This window comes from Myotis yumanensis, unplaced genomic scaffold, assembly GCF_028538775.1.
Source record: "Myotis yumanensis isolate MYYU_CA2020_CCGP unplaced genomic scaffold, mMyoYum1.0.hap1 SCAF_3, whole genome shotgun sequence".
NCBI classification, from domain to species: Eukaryota; Metazoa; Chordata; class Mammalia; order Chiroptera; family Vespertilionidae; genus Myotis; species Myotis yumanensis.
Window position 1 is genome coordinate 13,560,061 of NW_027223754.1, and position 21,116 is coordinate 13,581,176.

A 21,116-nucleotide genomic window follows, 5' to 3' on the forward strand; every position below is an offset into this window, starting at 1 on the left:
TCCTTTAACAGATGGGTGGTTAAAGTGTGTATTTCCGTATCATAAAGTATTACTCAGGAAAAAAAAGATTAAACTATTGATAAATGCAACAACTTGGATGAATTTTGAGGGAATTATAGTAAGTGAATGAAAAGCAAACCAAAAAGGTCATACACTGTATGATTCCATTTACATAACAGTCTTGACAAAATACAGAAATAGAGAACAAATTTTGGAGGTTGGGAGTGGAATGGACGTGGGGGTGGCAATAAAGGACAACAAGAGAGATTCTTATGGGGATGGACCTGTTCTGTATCTTGACTGTATTGATACCAACACCCTGCTGGTGAGAGTGCGTATAGTTCTGCAAGATGTTACCACTGAGGACCAACAGGTAAAAGGTATATGATTTGTTTGCATTATTTTTTTTACAATTGCACATGAACCTACAATTATCTCAAAATAAAAAGTTCCATTAAAAAACAGCATTTGCTACATATGTATTATATTTGTACTTGTCCAAAATTTTCTTTAGGCTATTTCTACTGAAAAATACTTCATGCATTCTAAATTGTTTACTTCTGTTTCACAGGAAGCAAGTTCTAGTCATTGGAGAGATTGAAAACTAAATGGACTTCCCTAGTAAGTGTGTCCTCTCTATAAAACTGTCAGAATAGATTAGTCTAAAGGGACTACTTCACTGTCTACAAGATATAATTAGGTGACCTACAAGGCATTATTCAAACCAAATTCTACCATATTCTTACCTTTAGATAGGACACACTAATAACTATTTTTCATGATTACATATGAAAATGGTCAATACATATGTTACATAATAAACTAATATTAGTCTATCAATGTCATTTCCTAGAACACAATGATTTTAGCTTACTTTTAAATGCTCATAGTTATATATGAATAAAACATTGAACAACTGTTTTATTCTATTATGTACATTTACCTTTCATATAATAAAGTAAATATATAAGCACGGCATAGTTTTTTAAAATTTTAAATGCTTGATTACCTGCACACAGAACACTGCCGCTGAGGCTGAAGAGCCGTGAACATAACAATCATAGAATAGTTTCGAGGTGGTGCCTTTATAAATTTTCGGAATTTGTCGCCATTCATTCGGAAGATTGAGCGCCTGGAACTCCATTCCATCAACTGTTCTACTTTTTCAGCTAACAGATTCTGCAATTAAATATAGGAATTTAAATTTACACAAGGTTAAAGTCCTTCAGTTTGTATTTCATATAAGCAGATTACATGAGATTATATTTTAGCCAATGTTATTTTCTGTTAAAAGTCCTTGTTTTGGTGAACAATACCAGAAGTAATAAGACACATCAACATCACGTATTCCCTGAGATCCGCAGATAAGAGCACATAATCTCCATGGTATTCTTAGCAAAAAGGTAAACCTCAATCTAATCATGAGAAAACATTACACTGACACAAGTTTAGTAACAGTCTATAAAATAACTAACCAGTGCTCTTCAAAGGTGTCAAGTTCATGAAAGACCAGGAAAGACTGAGGAACAGTAACATGGAGAAGAGGGAGAGATAACAACTAAATGTAATATGGAACCTCTCACAATCCGGGACCCCTCGGGGGATGTTGGACAGCCGTTTTGGCCCGATCCCCGCAGGCGAGGCCGAGGGACCCCACCGGTGCACGAATCCATGCACCGGGCCTCTGGTATGCATATAAGATCTTTGGTTAATCTCTTCCCACCCTCCCCCCTTCCCTCTAAGATTCATCAGTCTGTTCCATGTTTCCATGCCTGTGTGTTGAGTGTCTGCCCGCTGGTGGTCAGTGCGGATCATAGCTACCAGTCAAACGGTTGCTTAGGTTTTTATAGAGATACACGTTGTTATTTATAAACTTCTAAAATAAACATTAATCAAGAAAGTACAAGATCTCTTTTTTTTTGAGTATTCACACAAGGTTGTTAACTTTTGTTCCACTTTCCACCCACAAGGAGCAGAGTGTTCAGTTTTTATATCGCTTGCCTCAAGCAACTTTCCCATTTTAAAGTCAACAATCCAAGAGCCAGAAGCACCTGAAATTGCTATCAGATATATGGCTTTGATCATTGTTTCAGAATGCTCTCTGAACATTCGTCACTGATAAAGAGCCAATGACAATTAGCCACACTCATTTCAGAAATTATAAAAAATTAAGCTTATTTTTTAAATGTAGCATTATCATCCATACTTTAATATAAGGCTTACAACAAACAAAAAGACATGCTTAAAGAGTACTTCCAATGTGTCAGTTACCATACTAGGCATACAACATGTCAGGTGCCAACCAACATCCCTATTCCAGAGAGAAAAAAATTCAGGTTCAGAGAATCTAAATTATTTACTCTAGATCAAATTGCTAAGTGGTTAAGCCTGGATTCAAACTTGGCTTTTCTACTGTTAATTCCTAGGCTGTTCATCCATGTAATAGTGGTGTGTGTGTGTGTGTGTGTGTGTGTGTATGTTATATGTTCATGTGTGAGATATCTCTATATACACACACACAGTCTTTAAAAAAATCTGGGGAACCATATAAACAAAAGTAGACTTTTCTACACAGTGAGACAGTTTATTATGAAAGTTCCTCTAATGCAGTGGTTCTCAATCTTCCTAATGCCACGACCCTTTAATACAGTTCCTCATGTTGTGGTGACCCCCAACCATAAAATTATTTTCGTTGCTACTTCATAACTGTAATTTTGCTACTGTTATGGATCATAATGTAAATATCTGAGATGCTATATGTGTTTTCCGATGGTCGCGACCCACAGGTTGAGAACTGGTGCTCTAATGTAATTTCCTGATTAGGCCTAGAAAATAATTCTTTGTAAGCCTGCATTCTTTATGGTAAAAACTAGGCCAGGTAAATAAGTTAACATGTAGTTTACAGATGTTTAAAGGTTTTAAGATAATATAGAAAGATGTATTTTTAAAGTACCAATACACTTGAAGAAAATAATAGCAAAAATATTGAGCATTAAATATGGATTTAGAACACATAATTAAAGAGAGCCAAGTCCCAGATTCTCTATTTAGGAAGTAGTGTGCAGAAGTGAGCCGTTTGATTAGCTGTCTTCTTCATACAGAAAAAAAGGTCTGGGAAGGGAAGGGCATCATTGTTGACAGACTTTCAAGAGCATCCTATATAATAAAAGCCTAATATGCAAATTGACCGAATGACCAATGGAAAGGTCAGTTACTATCGCTATGATGTGCACTGACCACCAGGGACCACCAGGGGGCAGACGCTCAATGCAGGAGCTGCCCCCAGCCCCCAGGCCAGCCGAGGCAGGTGCCAGCAGGGGGTGCCCCTGATCACTCCGCCAGTTGCCCCACAGAGGGAGGCAACCGGCGGAGGCAGTGGCAGAGCAATCGGGACAGGGACAGCCAGCGAGTGGGTTGGCACCACCCCTCTCCCCCTCTGATCGCCAGGCGGTTGCCTCCAAGGCGGGTGCCAGTGGGGTCACCTGATTGCCCCACTAGTCACCTTGCAGAGGGAGGTGAACGATAGCAGCGGCAGGGCGTGGGGCTGGCAAGTGGGCAGCACCAGGCCAGCCTAGGCGCGTGCCAGCAGGGGCCCCCCGATCGTCCCACCAGTCGCCCCACAGATTGGCCCTGATTGCCGGTCAGGCCTAGGGACCCTACCGTGCACCAATTTCCTGCACCGGGCCTCTAGTCTATTATAAAGAAGGCTGAGCTAATTCTCCAAAGAAAGTATTGCAAAGTGATATAGTAGAAACATTCAGTAAGAAACAGAAAACTGGTCAATGTGAATTCAATGACCTAAGAAAGAATCACAGGTTGAGCTACAGTCTCCAAACAAGGTTTATTCCACTGTTCTGGGACAGGACTGTAGACCTATTTAAGGGCCAGTTTAGGTGCATTTGTCCCTTTGACGTATGTATTTCCATTTCAGGGCCATCTGTGCTCCTTTCTGTTGGAATTTTTTTCCTTCTGCTACCATTTCATTTCTGCAGAACTGCTTTCAGACTTCACCACCTTCTCTGGGTGTCCCTTTTGGTATCTTAAAGAGAGTAATACTCAGGAACCTTGATTCCCTATTCCCAAGGGAACAAGTGAAAAAAAAAATAATTTCTGGGGGAACTTTGTGTATTTCAGGGAACACAGACACATCCATAAGATGGAATATAATGTAACCTTTAAAACTGAGAAAGCACCATATGCCTATTTTTAAATTAGAGAAGAATTCAATGGCTCAAGTCCGAATGATGGTTCTGTATTTATATGCAACTAGAGGCCCGGTGCACAAAAATTTGGGTGTCCCTCAGCCCGGCCTATGCCTGCTCACAGTCTGGGACCCCTCGGGGGATGACCACCTGCTGGCTTAGGCCTGCTCCCTGGGGGATTGGGCCTAAGCTGGCAATCAGACCTCCCTCTGGCAGCCCGGCAGCCCCTCAGGGGATGTCCACTTGCCAGCGGGGAGCAGACCTAAGCTGCAGTTGGACATCCTTAGCACTGCTGAGGAGGTGGGAGAGGCTCCCACCACCACCGATGTACTGGCAGCCATCAGCCTGGCTTGTGGCTGAGCAGAGCTCCCCCATGTGGGAGTGCACTGACCACCTGAGAACAGCTCCTGAATTGAGCATCTGCCCCCTGGTGGTCAGTGTGTGTCATAGTGACCAGTCATTCCCAGTCTTTCTGCTGTTAGGGTCAGTTTGCATATTACCCTTTTACTATATAGGATAGAGGCCTGGTGCACGGGTGGGGGCCAGCTGGTTTGCCCTGAAGGGTGTCCCGGATCAGAGTGAGGGTCCCGCTTGGGTGCCTGGCCAGCCTGGGTGAGGGGCTGATGGCTGTTTGCAGCTGGTTACACCCACTTCAGGGTGGGGGTCCCCACTGGGATGCCTGGCCAGCCTGGATGAGGGGCTGATGGCTGTTTTCAGGCTGGCCACTCCCCCTTTAGGGTGGGAGTCCCCACTGGGGTGCCTGGCCAGTCTGGATGAGGGGCTGAGGGTTTTCAGGCTGGCCAAGCCCGCCTGTGACTGAAGCTCCCAGCCTCTCCTTTTTTTCTTTATTCTGGGATTTATTTACCTTCTATAATTGAAACTTTGTTGCCGCTCCAGCTCCAAGGCCACGGCCTGCTGAAAGCAGGTATCTGGGGGTTGTTTAGCTCCTATAATTGCAACTTTGTTGCTTAGAGTGGAACTCAGAACTGGACCGCGGCAGGCGGGGAACCTTGGCTTCCTCCATCACTGGAGCAAGCAAGCCTCCTGCTCGCTTCAGCTGCGTGGCTGCCGGCCGCCATCTTGGTTGGCGATTAATTTGCATATCTTGCTGATTAGCCAATGGGAAGCGTAGCAGAGGTACGGTTAATTTCAATCTTTGTCTATTATTAGATAGGATTTGACCTGACCAAATTATTTCTCTGAATCTCAGTTTCTTTATCTCTAAAACAATTAATACCTCACAACAATGTTGATAAAATTAAATGACTTAATGCAGGATAGGCACTCAAATTGTGTTCCCTTCTGCTCAGGTTAATTTCTATCAGCAACACTGAGAGGAACAGTGGCTTCTGAAGGAATATCTAAGTGGAAATTTTTTTAAAAAAATAATCTAATTAATATCTTAGATCTCATAGTTATCTAATGTTTTCTCAGTACTTAGTAAATGACAAGCACTGTTCTAAATTTATAAATGAACATTGTGGATTACTGATTACATGACAAGCATTGTGTTAAATCTATGGAAAATGAAAGAGGAAGGAGTACAGCAGGTCCTCTTCTCAAGGCCTTATGGTAAAGAAGCTCTAGCAGTAAAAATATTGCTTATAGTGATATTACACTGTGGCTTTGGTGTTAAGTAAATGCCTTAGTGCCATCAGGGCAAGATGGCATATAAGATCTCATGTCTGTGAACACTAACTGGTTGGTAATGGCTAATTTAAATTTAGCACAAAGGAAAATTCTGAAACCTTGACAGGGGCTATGTAAAGAGTGTGTGATCAGTTGGATTCTGTTGGCTAAGGCCAGGAAATAGGAACAGGGGTGCCATAAATCTACCAGATCAGAAAAGACAAAAGGAATCTAATTTTAGAATCTTAAAAGAAGAAACCCTGTCCTTGCCTGTTACATTGTAAAAAGCAAGGGCTAGCAGGTTCCACGTATTAATGAAGTTAAGGTAGTCAGTCATATTAACTATATTTTTATCTTAATGTTTTTTATGAAAACTGAATTTTAAGGCAAGTCACTGTAATAAACGAACTGGCATAATCAATATGTCAATCCTCAACATGATATTACTCAAACTTCTCAATTCATGTTTCTACAAATCAATTCCTAACAAAAATACAAATAAATGGTACATTTCACTAAGCATCATGGAGTAAAATTGTTCATTCCAAAGTGAAACTTACATAGGGAATAAAATCTCGCTAATCTAATACTTTTATATTCATATGTTGTTTCCAGCATTTTATCCCTAGGTACATTTTAATGATGATCAGATGCACCAAAACAAAGATATACATGTGGTCTCATGTCTTAAGAGACATCTACCAGAGGAATAGCCATTCATGTGCCTGTGTACCAGTCACCTACACAGTATTTACTCAGGTACTTGCTATCATTAAAACAGCCACAATATAATTTGCTCACAGCAGCAGTTCTCAAGCTGTGGGTCGCGACCCCTTTGGGCGTCGAATGACCCTTTCACAGGGGTTGCCTGAGACCATCGGAAAACACAAATATAATTACATATTGTTTACAGTAGCAAAATTACACTTATGAAGTAGCAACGAAAATAATTTTATGGTTGGGGGTCACCACAACATGAGTAACTGTATTAAAGGGTCGCGGCATTAGGAAGGTTGAGAACCACTGGCTTACAGTAATTCACAGGATATAGATTTGGAATGAGAATAAGAAGTACATGTTGCGCCGAACCGGTTTGGCTCAGTGGATAGAGAGTCAGCCTGCGGACTCGAGGGTCCCAGGTTTGATTCCGGTCAAGGGCATGTACCTTGGTTGCGGGCACATCCCCAGTAAGGGGCATGCAGGAGGCAGCTGATCGATCTTTCTCATCGATGTTTCTAACTCTCTATCCCTCTCCCTTTTTCTCTATAAAAAATCAATAAAATATATTTTTAAAAAAAGAAGTACATATTAAAGGTATCTGTTGATGACACATAGAAACCATGACCCCTTCTGTCTCTCTGTATTTTGGGGGAGTTTTTACTTTTTAAGACTTTAGTAGGTTCACTCAAAGCCCACTGATAAATCCCAGATGGGTGTTGTTTTGCATTTGGGAAAAAACTTATCTTCAATTCCTGAAATTACTTGTTCCTACAAATCCTTATTCATTTTCCTTACTATTATACAATTCCTCTCAGGTTTTAATACAATATAAAGGGCAATTAATACTTCCAGAAATCAAAATACCAGAGACCAGGCACTCCATCACCCCATGTACATTACAAACTGACCACTAACAGACACCAGGAGCCTTAAGGGCACTCAGAATACCACATAATAAATAAGAAAATAGACTATTTTGATTAAAAATATATTAAATGCAAATAATACATATGCCCAAAGAGGGCAAGGATTCAAACAGTCTGTTTAATCAATTAAGAACTCAGCAAATTATGGTATTTCTGCAGGAAATATAACGCTCTATTGGAAAACTCAACTATCATTACTTCAAAGATGCAAAAGTAAGAGATTCAAAAGACTTTAAATAAATCATCCTGAAAGTTTTTTGATGTATTTAATATCAAGCTCTTTAAATTTAGAGAGGAACAGTGGAAATCCTCAGACAATTCCTCCTCAGAGAAGACACTAAAGGTGACCTGGTCCGCGTGAAGGACATCAAAGGGAATCAGCATTTGTGACGGGACTGGGGTATCTACAAGTGGGAATAGCCTTACACACATTTCCTAAGACCAACATGTCAAAAATAGTAGTACCTAATTCAACTCACATCTGAATAAAAAATGTAGAAATAGTTATCTGATAAAACATTCATTCAAATATTCATGTATTTTTTAGAAAAGAAAAACCTTGCAACACTGCAATATTTCGTTAAGTGAACTATTTCTAAAAGGCAGTAAAAATATTTTTAGTGACACTCATGTAATTAATGGCTTTACCAGAATTGGGAGTTATTCTGTTTTATTTTTTACTACAAAGTTAAGACAGTTATTTTATTGTTTTGGGTTTTTATTTAATTCATGTGGGCTGTCTTCGTGACAATTTTTCACAGTAAATTGCTTAAATACAATACTCTCCTGTCAAGAGATAGCATCATTAGAATTTTGATCCCTGAAGGATCAAAATATGAAATCATTTTAATAAGGGACAGTCATGAAAGGGGCTAAGTGAGCAACCGTTTTTATTCCACTGCATTAGTTTCAGTCACCATCTTTACTGAACTCCGTATCTTTCTGCTAGATAAATAAATATTCCATTTTAAAAACAGGTACCAGCGACAAAGCCCCACAGCAGCTGCAAGAGGAGAGAAGAAACCCTTCCTACAGCTGTACACAGGCATCTGGCCTTACTCTCCTGGGGGCCCAGATCCAGACAAGGTGGCCATTACCAGTGTTAACGAGAATAGCAGAAATCCTATTATAATAATACACTACAGCACAAAATAATGTATTATTTTAGAAGCCAGGTTTGTATATAACTCTTCACTAATAATAGCAACATATAATGTGTTATAGCTAAAGAAAATGTTTACTACAAGAATATGTAAAAACAAAAACATCAACTATTAATTGCAAAATTGAGAGATGATTTTTCTTAGCAATTTTATTCTTAAGTCACACAAACTGATCAGTAAGATCTGTGATGGTTAAATTATTAAAACCAAGAAAACCTAAATGGAATCTAACAGTAAACAAGACAAGAGCAAAGCTTTAAATGTACTTTAAATGTTTTCCAATGCCTTTCATCAACCAAAATAAGATTTGGTCTACTGAATTACTTCCAAATGATAGGAGAAGTAAAATATTTGGGGTAGAGCAAAAGATTTCCTTTAGTTATTTTGTGTAAACGGTATTAAAATGATCACAGCTACCTACTAATTCAAATCTGTATTACCAGCAGAGGCCCAAAGATTTGTGGCCCCAAGTCTCCAAAGAAACTTTCATGTGGGGTTTTATGTAGAAATCATCCTATATAATAAAAGGGTAATATGCAAATTGACCCTAATGGCAGAACCGGGAAAGACCAGTTGCTATCATGTGCACTGACCACCAGAGGACAGACGCTCAATGAAGGAGCTGACCACTGGTGGTCAGTGTGCTTCCACAGGGGCCAGGCTGACGGCTGCAAGCACAGTGGTGGTGGTGGAAGCCTCTCCCGCCTCACCTCCTCGGCAGCACTAAGGATGTCCGACTTCAGCTTAGTGCACTCCCCGCTGGCAGGTGGACATCCCCCAAGGGTCTCCTGAGCTGCCAGAGGGATGTCTGACTGCCAGCTTAGGCCCTATCCCCTGGGGGATCAAGCCTAAGCCAGCAGGTGGACATCTCCTGAGGTGTCCCGGACTGCGAGAGGGACCCTCCGAGTGCAGAATTTTCATGCACCGGGTCTCTAGTTGCATAATATTAGAGACAATATCCTAAGTTTACACACGGCCCCAGAATAAAATGAGATGCCCCTGCTATTGTTCCATTTATCCCTACAATATCAAGAATGGATCATAATTGAAATGTATTACTTATTAAAAGCACAAAAGTAATGTAAGGTAGCAAAGCAAGCAAAAAAGTGAATTTAGTACAGAGTAGACCCTCTTAGCAGGGGGCAGGACTACTTGAGGATGAACTCAAGAGATAAATCAAAATAAAGAACTCAGGAAGGGAGAATCTATAGGTAAAATTCCATTTCATTGTAAATTCAGAAACAGATTTACCAAAGCACTCTCATGGCTCACATAGTTCTTGGTCCAGACCCCGTTCCCCATCCACTGTGGCAGAATTCCTCTACTTAGAGCAGTGGTTCTCAACCTCCCTAATGCCGCGACCCTTTAATACAGTTCCTCATGTTGTGGTGACCTCCAACCATAAAATTATTTTCGTTGCTACTTCATAACTGTAATTTTGCTATTGTTCTAAATCGTAATGTAAATATCTGATATGCAGGATGTATTTTCATTGTTGCAAATTGAACATAATTAAAGCATAGTGATTAATCACAAAAACAATATGTAATTATATATGTGTTTTCCGATGGTCTTAGGTGACCCCTGTGAAAGGGTCGTTTGACCCCCAAAGGGGTCGCGACCCACAGGTTGGCGACCCACAGGTTGAGAACCGCTGTCTTAGAACATTTGCTATTATGATCAGAGAGAGCGGTCCAGGGCTAAAATTCATCATTAAAACTTGAAAGTAGTCTGTACACCAGGTCCCATGTTTAGTGCGAATATTCATTTGCTAAAAATATTATATAAGTATTTTGCTTCATTTAACACATACATGTAATATGCTATATTAAAAATCCCAATATAAAATGTTAAGGGTAATATGTTATACAATGGTAAATCTTTCAAAATCACCCTAAAAAGACATAACATTTTAATGCGTATACCCTTTAGTACACCAATAACATTTCTAACAATGTATCTGAAGAAATCATCAATCAAGGCACATGTGCTTAGGTATAAGGATATTCACTGCAGCACTGTTTATAATTGCAAATGTTTGTTAATCTTATGTGTGCCTATAAAAAGAAGATTGTTTAGATCATAATATGGCATGGAAAAGAAAAGGATCATAGTCAATAACAAGATGAGACAGACTTAACTAAAAGGATAGTCACAATTTACCTTTAAGTAATTCAAAAGGATTACTTTTCAGAATACTGTGTAAAGTACTAATTCATATTTCAAAATAGATGTGTGTGACTATTTGTTCAACTTATTTTATGTACATGCTAAATATCTGAAAGGACATACAGCAAACTGATAATGGTTTATCTCTAGAGAAGATTACTTCATAAATTTCCATGTTGTTTTAAATTTTTACCTACATTATTCTGTAAACAACAGAACAACAATTATTGCCCCCTGGACAAAGACAGTGAAAAATATTCAAAAAAGGGTAGCTAAAAGATAAGATACTGTGATTCCTCTAGGAAGAAAGGTTTAACCAGCCAGGGGTGCGTCAGTTACCCCATGCCTCCTTGCTGTTCCTATACTCTCTTCCCATCTACTGATTGCTCCTACACTCATCTTCCCGTCTATTAATTGATTCTATGAGTATTTTGAAATCTACACCCACTTCACTTCAATATAATCCTTACTTTTGGTCAGGTTGGTATGTGAGAAAATGAGACTCTTTCATTATATTCTAACGTGCAGTTACTACCACATTAATCTTCAGTAATGAACACTCTCATTTCAGAAAAAGGGAGTATGTATAAAAAAATTCTTCAATAACCAGGGCTTTATGTATCTCTTTACTAAGACACTGAAGAATGCAATCCAGAAATTTCAAGTCTAATTTAGTGAAACAGTAAGGTAAAGGGATAGAAGAAATCAATATAAGCCCAAAAAATAAAACTATTTTCCTGGCTCTAGCAAAATACAGTTTTAAGTTTTTCTGGTTATAAACATGCCAGAAATGAACAAATTAAATATTGCAGAGTAATAGTTTTAACCACATTAATGGAGTTCCCATTCTGCCACCATAAACATCAACCACTATTCAAAGGCTTACTTTCACAATCTCAATAGAAAAGCAAACAGAAACAACTCCTAAAGTCTAATGTCCTCCTCCAATATCATATTGAAACTTTTAGATCATAATTTTTAAAAAACCTATGCATTTATTTCCATTGCTGTAGAGAACCCCTTCATATTATTTTCTATTTCTCTTAACAATGGTCATACAGGTTTTTCCCATTTATTTTTTTAATTTTATTTTATTGCTTAAAGTATTACAAATAGTAGTACATATGTCTCCTTTTTTCCCCATTGACCTTCACCCAGCAACCCCTACTCCCCCAGTGTCTTGAGTCCATTGGTTATGCTTATATGCATGTATACAAGTCCTTCGGTTGATCTCTTACCCCACCCCCCAACCCTCCCTGGCCTTCCCGCTGTAGTTTGACAGTCTGTTCGAGGCTGCTCTGCCTCTGTATCTATTTTTGTTCATCAGTTTATAATGGTCTTTATTATCCATAAATGAGTGAGATCATGTGGTATTTTTCTTTCTCTGACTGGCTTATTTCACTTAGCATAATGCTCTCCAGTTCCATCCATGCTGCTGCAAATGGTAAGAATTCCTTCTTTTTTATAGCAGCATAGTATTCCATCGTGTAGACGTACCACAGTTTTCTAATCCACTCATTTGCTGATGGGCATTTAGGCTGTTTCCAAATCTTAGCTATGGTAAATTGTGCTGCTATGAACATATTTTTTAAAATTTATCTTTATTGTTGAAAGTAGTACATATGCCCCCCTCTTTTTTAAAATTCTACTGTTATCTTTCTAAATGCAGATATGCAGTGATTCACATATCTGTATATTATAATTCAATATCTGCACATCTCCTTCAATATAAGTTTCAAATGCTTTGAATAGCATTTCAGAACCTTCAAGCCTTGGGTTCCATTTATAGCTGTCAAGCCTCATTCATGTTAATCCCAACAGAATCCTGAAAATGCAAAAGGACCCACTACTTGACAGTCCCTGAATGAATTATATTTTCAAATTGTTGTACCACCTGGGGTTCTCCATTCATCTCCCTTCCCCACCACCACCATCACCATCACAACCCCACAACACACACACACACACACACACACACACACACACACACACACACACGCGCGCGCTCCATATTCCAGCACAAAGCCTTTATCAACGTGCCTAACTCCTCCTCATTGGTCAAGATTCAATTCAGTCAATTACCTAACTCTGAAACCTTTCCAGTTTTTATCATACAGAGGCATGGACATATCCTTATAGACTGTAAAGTGAACCTACCTATACTTATATTATTTTTGTTCGTTTTTATATACATCTCCATCACTAAACAGAGTCTCTGAATAGGATATGCTTCAAATTTCCCCTAAAACTGTAAACACCTGCTAGAGTGCTAGTACACATTTGATAAAATTATCAATAAATAATCAAAACAGAGAAAATACTACTAAAAATTTCTTATTTGCCAGTTGAATTTCCCCCCACTTTAAAATACAAAGAGAAAGAAAACAAGACACCCCCGTCCTCCTTGACCCGTCTGCCTTTAAGTCAATGCTTTGCTGAGGTGAACAATCTTACAGCTACTCACTGACACATCAACACACTGTCCTCTACCTAATTACTCAAATTACTATGTCTATGAGGTTCAAAATGTAGAATATATTCAAGAAATATTAAATAAGTTTAATATCAACTAAGATCTAAATATTTTTAATTTTCTTAAAAACATTAAGCAGTTATACTACTGTGTTTGATCATACTTCCCATGAGTAGCTGTTTTTAACATTTTCTTGCAAAATATGGCCCCGTTAGTAGAGGGCAATCTACTTATACCATCTGTCTTCAGCTCTGATTCAGCACATCTGCCCACTAAGGTGATGTTCCCCTTCCTTCTTCCCTTTCCTGCTTTTTCATCCTAAAACTATATCCTCATTGAAGAGAATCTCTTATCAAATAAGAAGGATGTTTTTGTTGTTTAGAATATATAAATGGTTCATGCTTCTTACAAATGTACTCTTTTAGGAATTGTCCAAGAAAGAAAACAAATTAAAAAAATCCACCCCCTCTTTTTTTTTTTTTTTTGAAAATCCATTACCATTCCTTTCCCTAAAGAATATAATTGGAGTTGGAGTGGATGTAATTTAATTAAATCTCCCACACAATATGGCATGTACAATATCCTGACAGTTGGTGACCAAAGGTGAACACTTCTGGTAAAAATTAGTTTGCTATCTCACCAGGTGGCCAATTTCATTTCAAAACTGTGATAATATTTTACATTTCTTCCTTTTAGTGGGTACATGTTTACACATGTAACACCCATCTCCTGGAACTACTTTTGCTCTCTGGAGCATAAGTATTAACCCTAGAAGATACATTTAAAAATTCAGAGGGAACAACGACGAGCCTTTATCTTTCTAAGCTAAACTTGTCTAATTAGTACTTCCCCCACCCCCCATGTGACACTGCTTTCACCTCTGCCATCCCTGTAGATCTCTGTCAATCTCTGCATTGGCTCTCGCTTTCACAACTAAAGTGAATTGTATTCGCTCTTGATTTTATTACAAAGTGACCAGGAATTTATAACACACCTTAGAAAATAATCCAAAATAGAACTGAAACCTATAATTATTGTGATTAAATACTAAATGTTTAATGCCCTACAATGAGTAGAAAATCACAACACTAAGTTTATATCTGTAAAGTGCTGAAAACAGCATCTTTCACATAGTAGTGGTAAACAAATGTTTGACAAATAACATTAACTGATCCATTGTTCATTATATTTATACTGATACATTTGTTTGTATGGAAAAATAATACAATAATTAATAAACAATAATGCAAGAATAAAATTTTGCATACTCACAACTGTAAACCTACTTTTTCCCACCCTATATATGAAATGTGTGTATGAATAGTTAACCTATTCAATACTCGAGTTTTTAAAAACATTTTTACTTTCTTCAATATCAAATTGCCAAAAACTGAAATCTAAAAACCTGCCAAAAATCATAGAGCACTATTCCCAATCTGTAGTTAGAACCCAAATTAGGATCAGTAAACCATTAGAAACAAGAGAAGCCATGCCGTCTTCAGAAAAAAAAATAATTCTATTTTCCCAGCATGGGATGGAATGTAGTGCAGACGGCAGAAAAAGGGAAACTCCATCAGCAGTGATTCCTCCTCCTCCCAGAAATGTTCAAAGCCATTAACTTATTCAATTGACATTTCAAATGCTCCCTGGCTAGAAGTCAGAAATTTTCGGGGATGTGAGGGAGTACATGTACCTTAGGATGTATCTTAATGCAGTATCATTGCCACCTTTTGTTTCATTCATAATTGTTTGCAACTGGTGTTTAAAATGACCTTGGGGGATGATTCTTTAAAAGGTTAGTTTAGTTTAGTAAGAACTTAACATGAGATCTACCCTCTTAATAAAATTTTAAGTCACCTGAATTATTGTTGACTGTAGCTGCAATGTGGGATAGCACATCTCTAGAACTCATTCAACTTGCTTAACTGAAACTTCATAGCCTTGATTAGTAGTAACTCCCCAATTCCCCACCTCAGTGCCCAGCAACTACCATTTCACTCATTGATTCAATGAATTTAACTATTTTCCATGCCTCATATAAGTGTAATCATGCAGTATTTTCTCTTGGTGTCTGGCATTTCACTTAGCATAGTATTCTCAAGGTTTATTGATGTTGTCACATATTTCTTCCTTTCTATGCTGACTGTATGTACCCCATTTTCTTTATCCAGTCATCAATTGATGGACACGTACTGTTTTTGCATATTGGCTATTGGGAATAGTGCCGCAATGAACATGAGGGTGTAGTTATCTCCTCAAAATGTTTATTTTAATTGCTTTTTGATAAATACCCAGAAGTGGAATCGCTGGGTTATAAGGCAGTTCCATTTTTAATTTTTTTTGAGGAACCTCCACACTGTTTCCCATAGTGGCTGCACCATATTGCATTCACATCAGCAGTATGCATTTCTACACATTAACAACAAACCATGTAAAAAATAAATTTAATCCCATTTTACAACAGCACCAAAAATAACAGAATACTTGCGAAAAAAAAAAAAAAAAACTAAGGAGGTGAGAGATTTGCATAATGAAAACTACAAAAAATTGAAGAATTAAGTTAAAAAAGACACAACAAATGGAAAGAATCTTGTTCATGGACTGGAAGACTTAATATTGTTAAAATGTCCATAATACCTGAAGTGATCTACAGAATCAGTGCATTCCCTATCAAAACCCCAATGGCATTCTTTTATAGAAATAGAAAGAAAAAAAACACAAAACTCTACAATTAATACAGAAGCACAGAAACCACAGTCAAATCAATCTGAGAAGGTAAAGCAATATTGCTTGTCTTTCAAACATTATTACATTTAATTTCAAGAACCAGTAAAAACCTTAACTACAGCCTGTCAACTGTGTATGCCTTAAACCTAAGAAATAATATGTTAAAAAAAAAGAGCAACTGTGAGAGGGTACACATTAGTTGTTACTTTTCCTATTTTAAATCACCACAAATATTTTGTCATTTATTAAACAAATAACTTTAATTAATAAGTACAACCAATTTTAGTGGGGCAGAACAACTTCCATATGTACATATTCTTCACAAAAGAACTGACCTCCCCTACCTGGAAGGGAATTCATCAAGGAGCTACAGACACATGGAACAATCTGGGAGGAGGGCTTATCAATCTAGGCTCTCACACAGATCAACCCTGATATCAGTGGAGAGAAAGATTTCACAGCCGTGTCAACCACATCCTAGCTAGTTAGGTTTCAAAACATGTCATACTATCTCAAATTAAATTTTTATACCAAGTTAATAACAGTTTAGAAGCCACTGGAATTGTAGAAAGTGTGGAATCTAAAGGAAGAAAGATAAAAAAAGGGTCAGATTCTTCATCAAATAGTTGATAATATTATAAAGTCTCTTAGCCTCCCATGTATTAATTTCATCATCTGTCAGGTGCATAAAGTATCTCTAAGAAGTTTTCTGGAGTCAGATTTCCAAAATGGCCTTGAGAGGAGCTGGGCAGCTCCTCTTCCTCAGCAAAACAGAAGGAAACTGGTGAAAGTTACCAAGAACGATCCTTCTGACTCTCTGGAACATAAGGGCATGCAAAACTTGAGAAGCCTTTATTCAAGAGAATACAAGGAATCTTGGTAAGAACAGCAGGAATCCATGGCATGTAAGCTAGAAATGCTTTGTTTTGCAGACTTTCTATTCTGGGCAAAGCATCTAAGAAGGAAGAGGAGACTCCCTCCCCTCACCCAGCCCCTGTTCATAGGGCAGAAGGTAGGGGTTCCACACTTGGAGGGGCAAGCTGAGAAGACTAGGGGCTACCATTTCCTCTAACTCCACTCCTAGAGGGGAGATGCTGCTCAGGGAGAGACAGGCCACCATCTATCTCCCCCACTCCCAGCTCCACGACAGTTCAGCAAAGGCCCTCAGGAAGAGAAGCAAGACAGGAGCACCAGTGCTCCACAGCACTGCCTGAGGTATTATGCAAAACAAGAGAGCATAATGGCAAACAATTGGAGAAAAAAATAGACACTAGAAACAGCAAGGAAAACGATGTCCTCTGCATAAATTTAACTGAGGGATTCAGGGAAAGAAAAGGGTGAAAAGAGCCCTGCACAGATTAAACACACCCCTCGTGGTCTGGAACACTGCACCTGCTCAGGAACAACTAGAAAAAGTGCCTGCCAGCTGCTAATCCCTGGCTAAATGCAGGGCAGACATGAAAACTCCAAGATTCGAAGACATCCCTCAAGCCCCACACAGGTCACTGGCAAGCATGGAAGACTGAGTGGGTCTGGGCTCTTAATCACAACCTCTAACCAAAACCTGGCGATTCCTAGGGAACTAGGCTTGAAAATAAAAACGAGGAAAAAAACTACGCCTTAAAATCAGAGGTTGATCCCTGCAGGAAGAACAGATCACTGCAGAATTAATCCAGGCAAGCCACTACACAAATAGAAAATTTAAAAGAAAAATTAAAAAGACAACTTTTGTGCTAAGTAGCAGCAAATAAATAAAGAACCAAAGCATAATTACTTTTAAATTTCAACAAGAATACTAAGATCAGTCTCAGAATCCAAAACTGGTAATCATTTTCAGTTGCTATTATATCCATTTGCAATTAATAATTATTTTAATACTAGAGGCCTGGTGCACGAAATTCGTGTATGTGTGTGTGGGGGTAGGCCCTCAGCCCGGCCCTCTAGCAATAAGGGAACCCTCGGGGGATGTCCGAATGATGGCTTAGGCCCGCTCCCCTCGGGGAGAGGCTCAGGGCTTCTGATTGAGCAGCACTAGGCCTGTGGGAGTGCACTGACCACCAGAGGGCAGCTCCTGTGTTGAGCATCTGCCTCCTGGTGGTCAGTGCACGTCATAGTGACTGGTCATTCTGCCTTCAGTTGATTTGCATATTAGCCTTTTATTATATAGGATATAAATCATAAATTTCTGATTCACTTTTATAACCCTTTCCTAGATTTAAAATTCACATTAATCTAGGGTAGTGATGGCGAACCTATGATATGCGTGTCAGAGGTGACACGCGAACTCATTTTTTTGGTTGATTTTTCTTTGTTAAATGGCATTTAAATATATAAAATAAATATCAAAAATATAAATCTTTGCTTTACTATGGTTGCAAATATCAAATAATTTCTGTATGTGACACGGCACCAGAGTTAAGTTAGGGTTTTTCAAAATGCTGACACACCGAGCTCAAAAGGTTCGCCATCACTGATCTAGGGTTTAAAAGTATCTTTAAAAGTCTAAAATTTGTATCATTTCTACCAAAAATATCTTCTATATATAAAACCCTGATATGCAAATAGACCGAACAGCAGAACCACCAAACAACCGGTCGCTATGACGTGCGCTGACCACCAGGGGCATGCGAAACATGGCGGGCATCGGCAGCAGGCGGCAGAGCACAGAACATGGCGGGTGTTGGCCACGTTGGGATGGTGGAGCAGGTGAGCGGGGGCGCCAGACCACAGCAGGGTGCCAGTCGCTGTCATCAGGCTGAGCCTGTGGTGGTTACTGAAAATTCTTTGCTCTTGTGCACTGTGGTCCCGCCTGCTGCTCGCACCTGCGGCTGGCACCAGAACTGCTGCTCGCACCCGCTGCCGGCCCCACTCACATCCACTGCTGGCGTCAGCCCCAATTGCTCCATGCGGTCAGGGGTGCAAACAGGGCCAGTGCCGTCAGTGCGTGGAAGTGGTGATGGTGGGAGCAGGGCTGCTGGCAGACAGAACACTGGGGGCACAGAGGATGGGCAGAGACCTGCCCCTGTGCCCACCACAGCCTTGCGGCCCCCAGTTCTTTTCAAGGTGCAAATTCATGCACTGGGCCCCTAGTAAATTATATATTTGTGAAAGAAGTATGCCTCAAAGAAATTTAAATATATATATATATATATATATTAGCCTCATAATTAATGAAACAATATATGTATATGCATACATAATATATTTAACTTCTTAATATTAAAATTAGTTTCCATGAAGAGATTCCATTTCACTGAAAAAAAATGACAATTTTAAATAATCACTGCAAAATGAAATCAAATTATTACAGCTCAGTAGCCTTTTAATAACATACTGGCCACTTTACAAGGGAGCCTCTGTCGTCTTTAAAACAAAGTGTTAAAAATCAAACACATTGCTTCTTGGCCTTTTGGCTAAGAATAGGTGAAGTATCAAACACAAAAAAAATGAACTTTACACAACTACTGTTTCCCAATACAGAATATATTTATATACAAAATATGCATATATATATATATATATATATATATATATATATGCAAAAATTATTCAGTTGATTGAATATGTCCCATAAAATGTATACTTTAGATGATAGTATATTTTAAAAAATGCTCATTGCTTTTGATGACTAAGCCTACAGTAAGTATAAAATTTTTCAAAACAACAAATCAAGGAAAATTTAAGTAAGAACTAAATGCTCAGTAGAAAAAAATCCCAAAAGTTAAACAACCTTTGCTCCTTCAAAAAAATCTTAACACACAATAACACCAGGATAGTTAGTTCCACAGCTGGAAACATCCCTTACAACTGTAAGTATGAGTTTAGACATGCTTATTAGCTTCTAATTGGCTGATCCCTCTAAATGTTTTCCAAGTGATTTACACCTACATGAAAACCCGTTTGAACACAAAGTGTAACATCTAGCTTACAATACAGTTTTACTGACCTACTTCTCTCAGGAGTTGCAGTAGACTGAATGAATATTTGTGTCTCCCCCAAATTCACATGTTGAAATCCTCACTCCCACTGTGATGGTACTGAGTAGGGCCTTTGGGAGATGATTAGGTCATGAGGGTGAACTGGATTAATGCCTTATGAAAAGAACCCCAGAGTTCGCTTGCCCTTTATGCACCCTCTAGGATTAAATGAGAAATCAGCCATCTGCAACCTGGTAGAGGCTCTTCCAGAACCCAACTCTGCCGGCACCCTGATTGGGCCTCCAGCCTCCAGAAATGAGAAAAATCAGTTTCTGTTGCTTATAAGTCACCCAGGCCGTGGTGCTTTGTTGTAGCAGCCCAAACTGATTGAGACGATGTAAACCCTCCCAAATTCTCAAGAGGATTGAGACATTAGTTACAACATGAGCTCTAGCTCTAAGAGAAACAACTGTGACTCAAAACCCTGAAGCAAGCTTTAAGAGGCAGTTACCAGAAGAAATAACCAACACAGACATTATTCTCCTGGAGTTAAGAGGCAGCTGAATGGTTTACTAAGCCCCATCTATTTTCCACGCCCACCTTATTCTATCTGCTCAACGAGGAAAAGAAGCTCCAGTTTTAAGAAAGGACCTGAGCAGCCCTAGCCAGTTTGGCTCAACAGACAGAGCGTTGGCCTGCAGACTGAAGGGTCCCGGGTTCCTTCCTGGTCAAGGGCACATGCCAGGGTTTCGGGCTCCATCCCCAGTAAGGGGAGGCAGCTGATGAATGATTCTCTCTCATCACTGATGTTTCTCTCTCTCTCTCCCTCTCCCTTCCTCTCAGAAATGAATAAAATAAGATTAAAAATAAAATAAAAGAAAGGACCTGGGCAAAAGAGACCACCTGATGACCTCTAACTGCCTGAGGGAAGAGATGAGAGCAGGGCAGGCGACAACTAAGCACAGAAAAAAAGAAGTTGACCACTAGGGAAAGAATGATGCCTCCAATGCAATTTCCCCATCCTCATGAAGTGTTTATACTTATAATCATACTTATACCATTTTAGTAACAACAATGAGGAATGCAGCAGGAGGGTGGTGGTGAAGGATGGAAGGATGGAAGGATGGATGGATGGATGGAGGAAGCTATCCAGTGGCAAATATTAATAAGTAACTAAGAAGTGGATTAAG

General features: G+C 39.1%; 1 protein-coding gene across 2 annotated transcripts in view; it reads right to left on the reverse strand.

The window, feature by feature from the left end:
* TUSC3 (tumor suppressor candidate 3) overlaps nucleotides 1–21,116 on the reverse strand; it is a 109,587-nt gene that overhangs the window by 74,404 nt on the left and 14,067 nt on the right. For both annotated transcript variants that reach the window (XM_070408299.1, XM_070408298.1), the window contains exon 2: nucleotides 1,010–1,179. In XM_070408299.1, coding sequence (XP_070264400.1) covers nucleotides 1,010–1,179 — 170 coding nt within the window. The remainder of the gene's footprint in view (nucleotides 1–1,009; nucleotides 1,180–21,116) is intronic.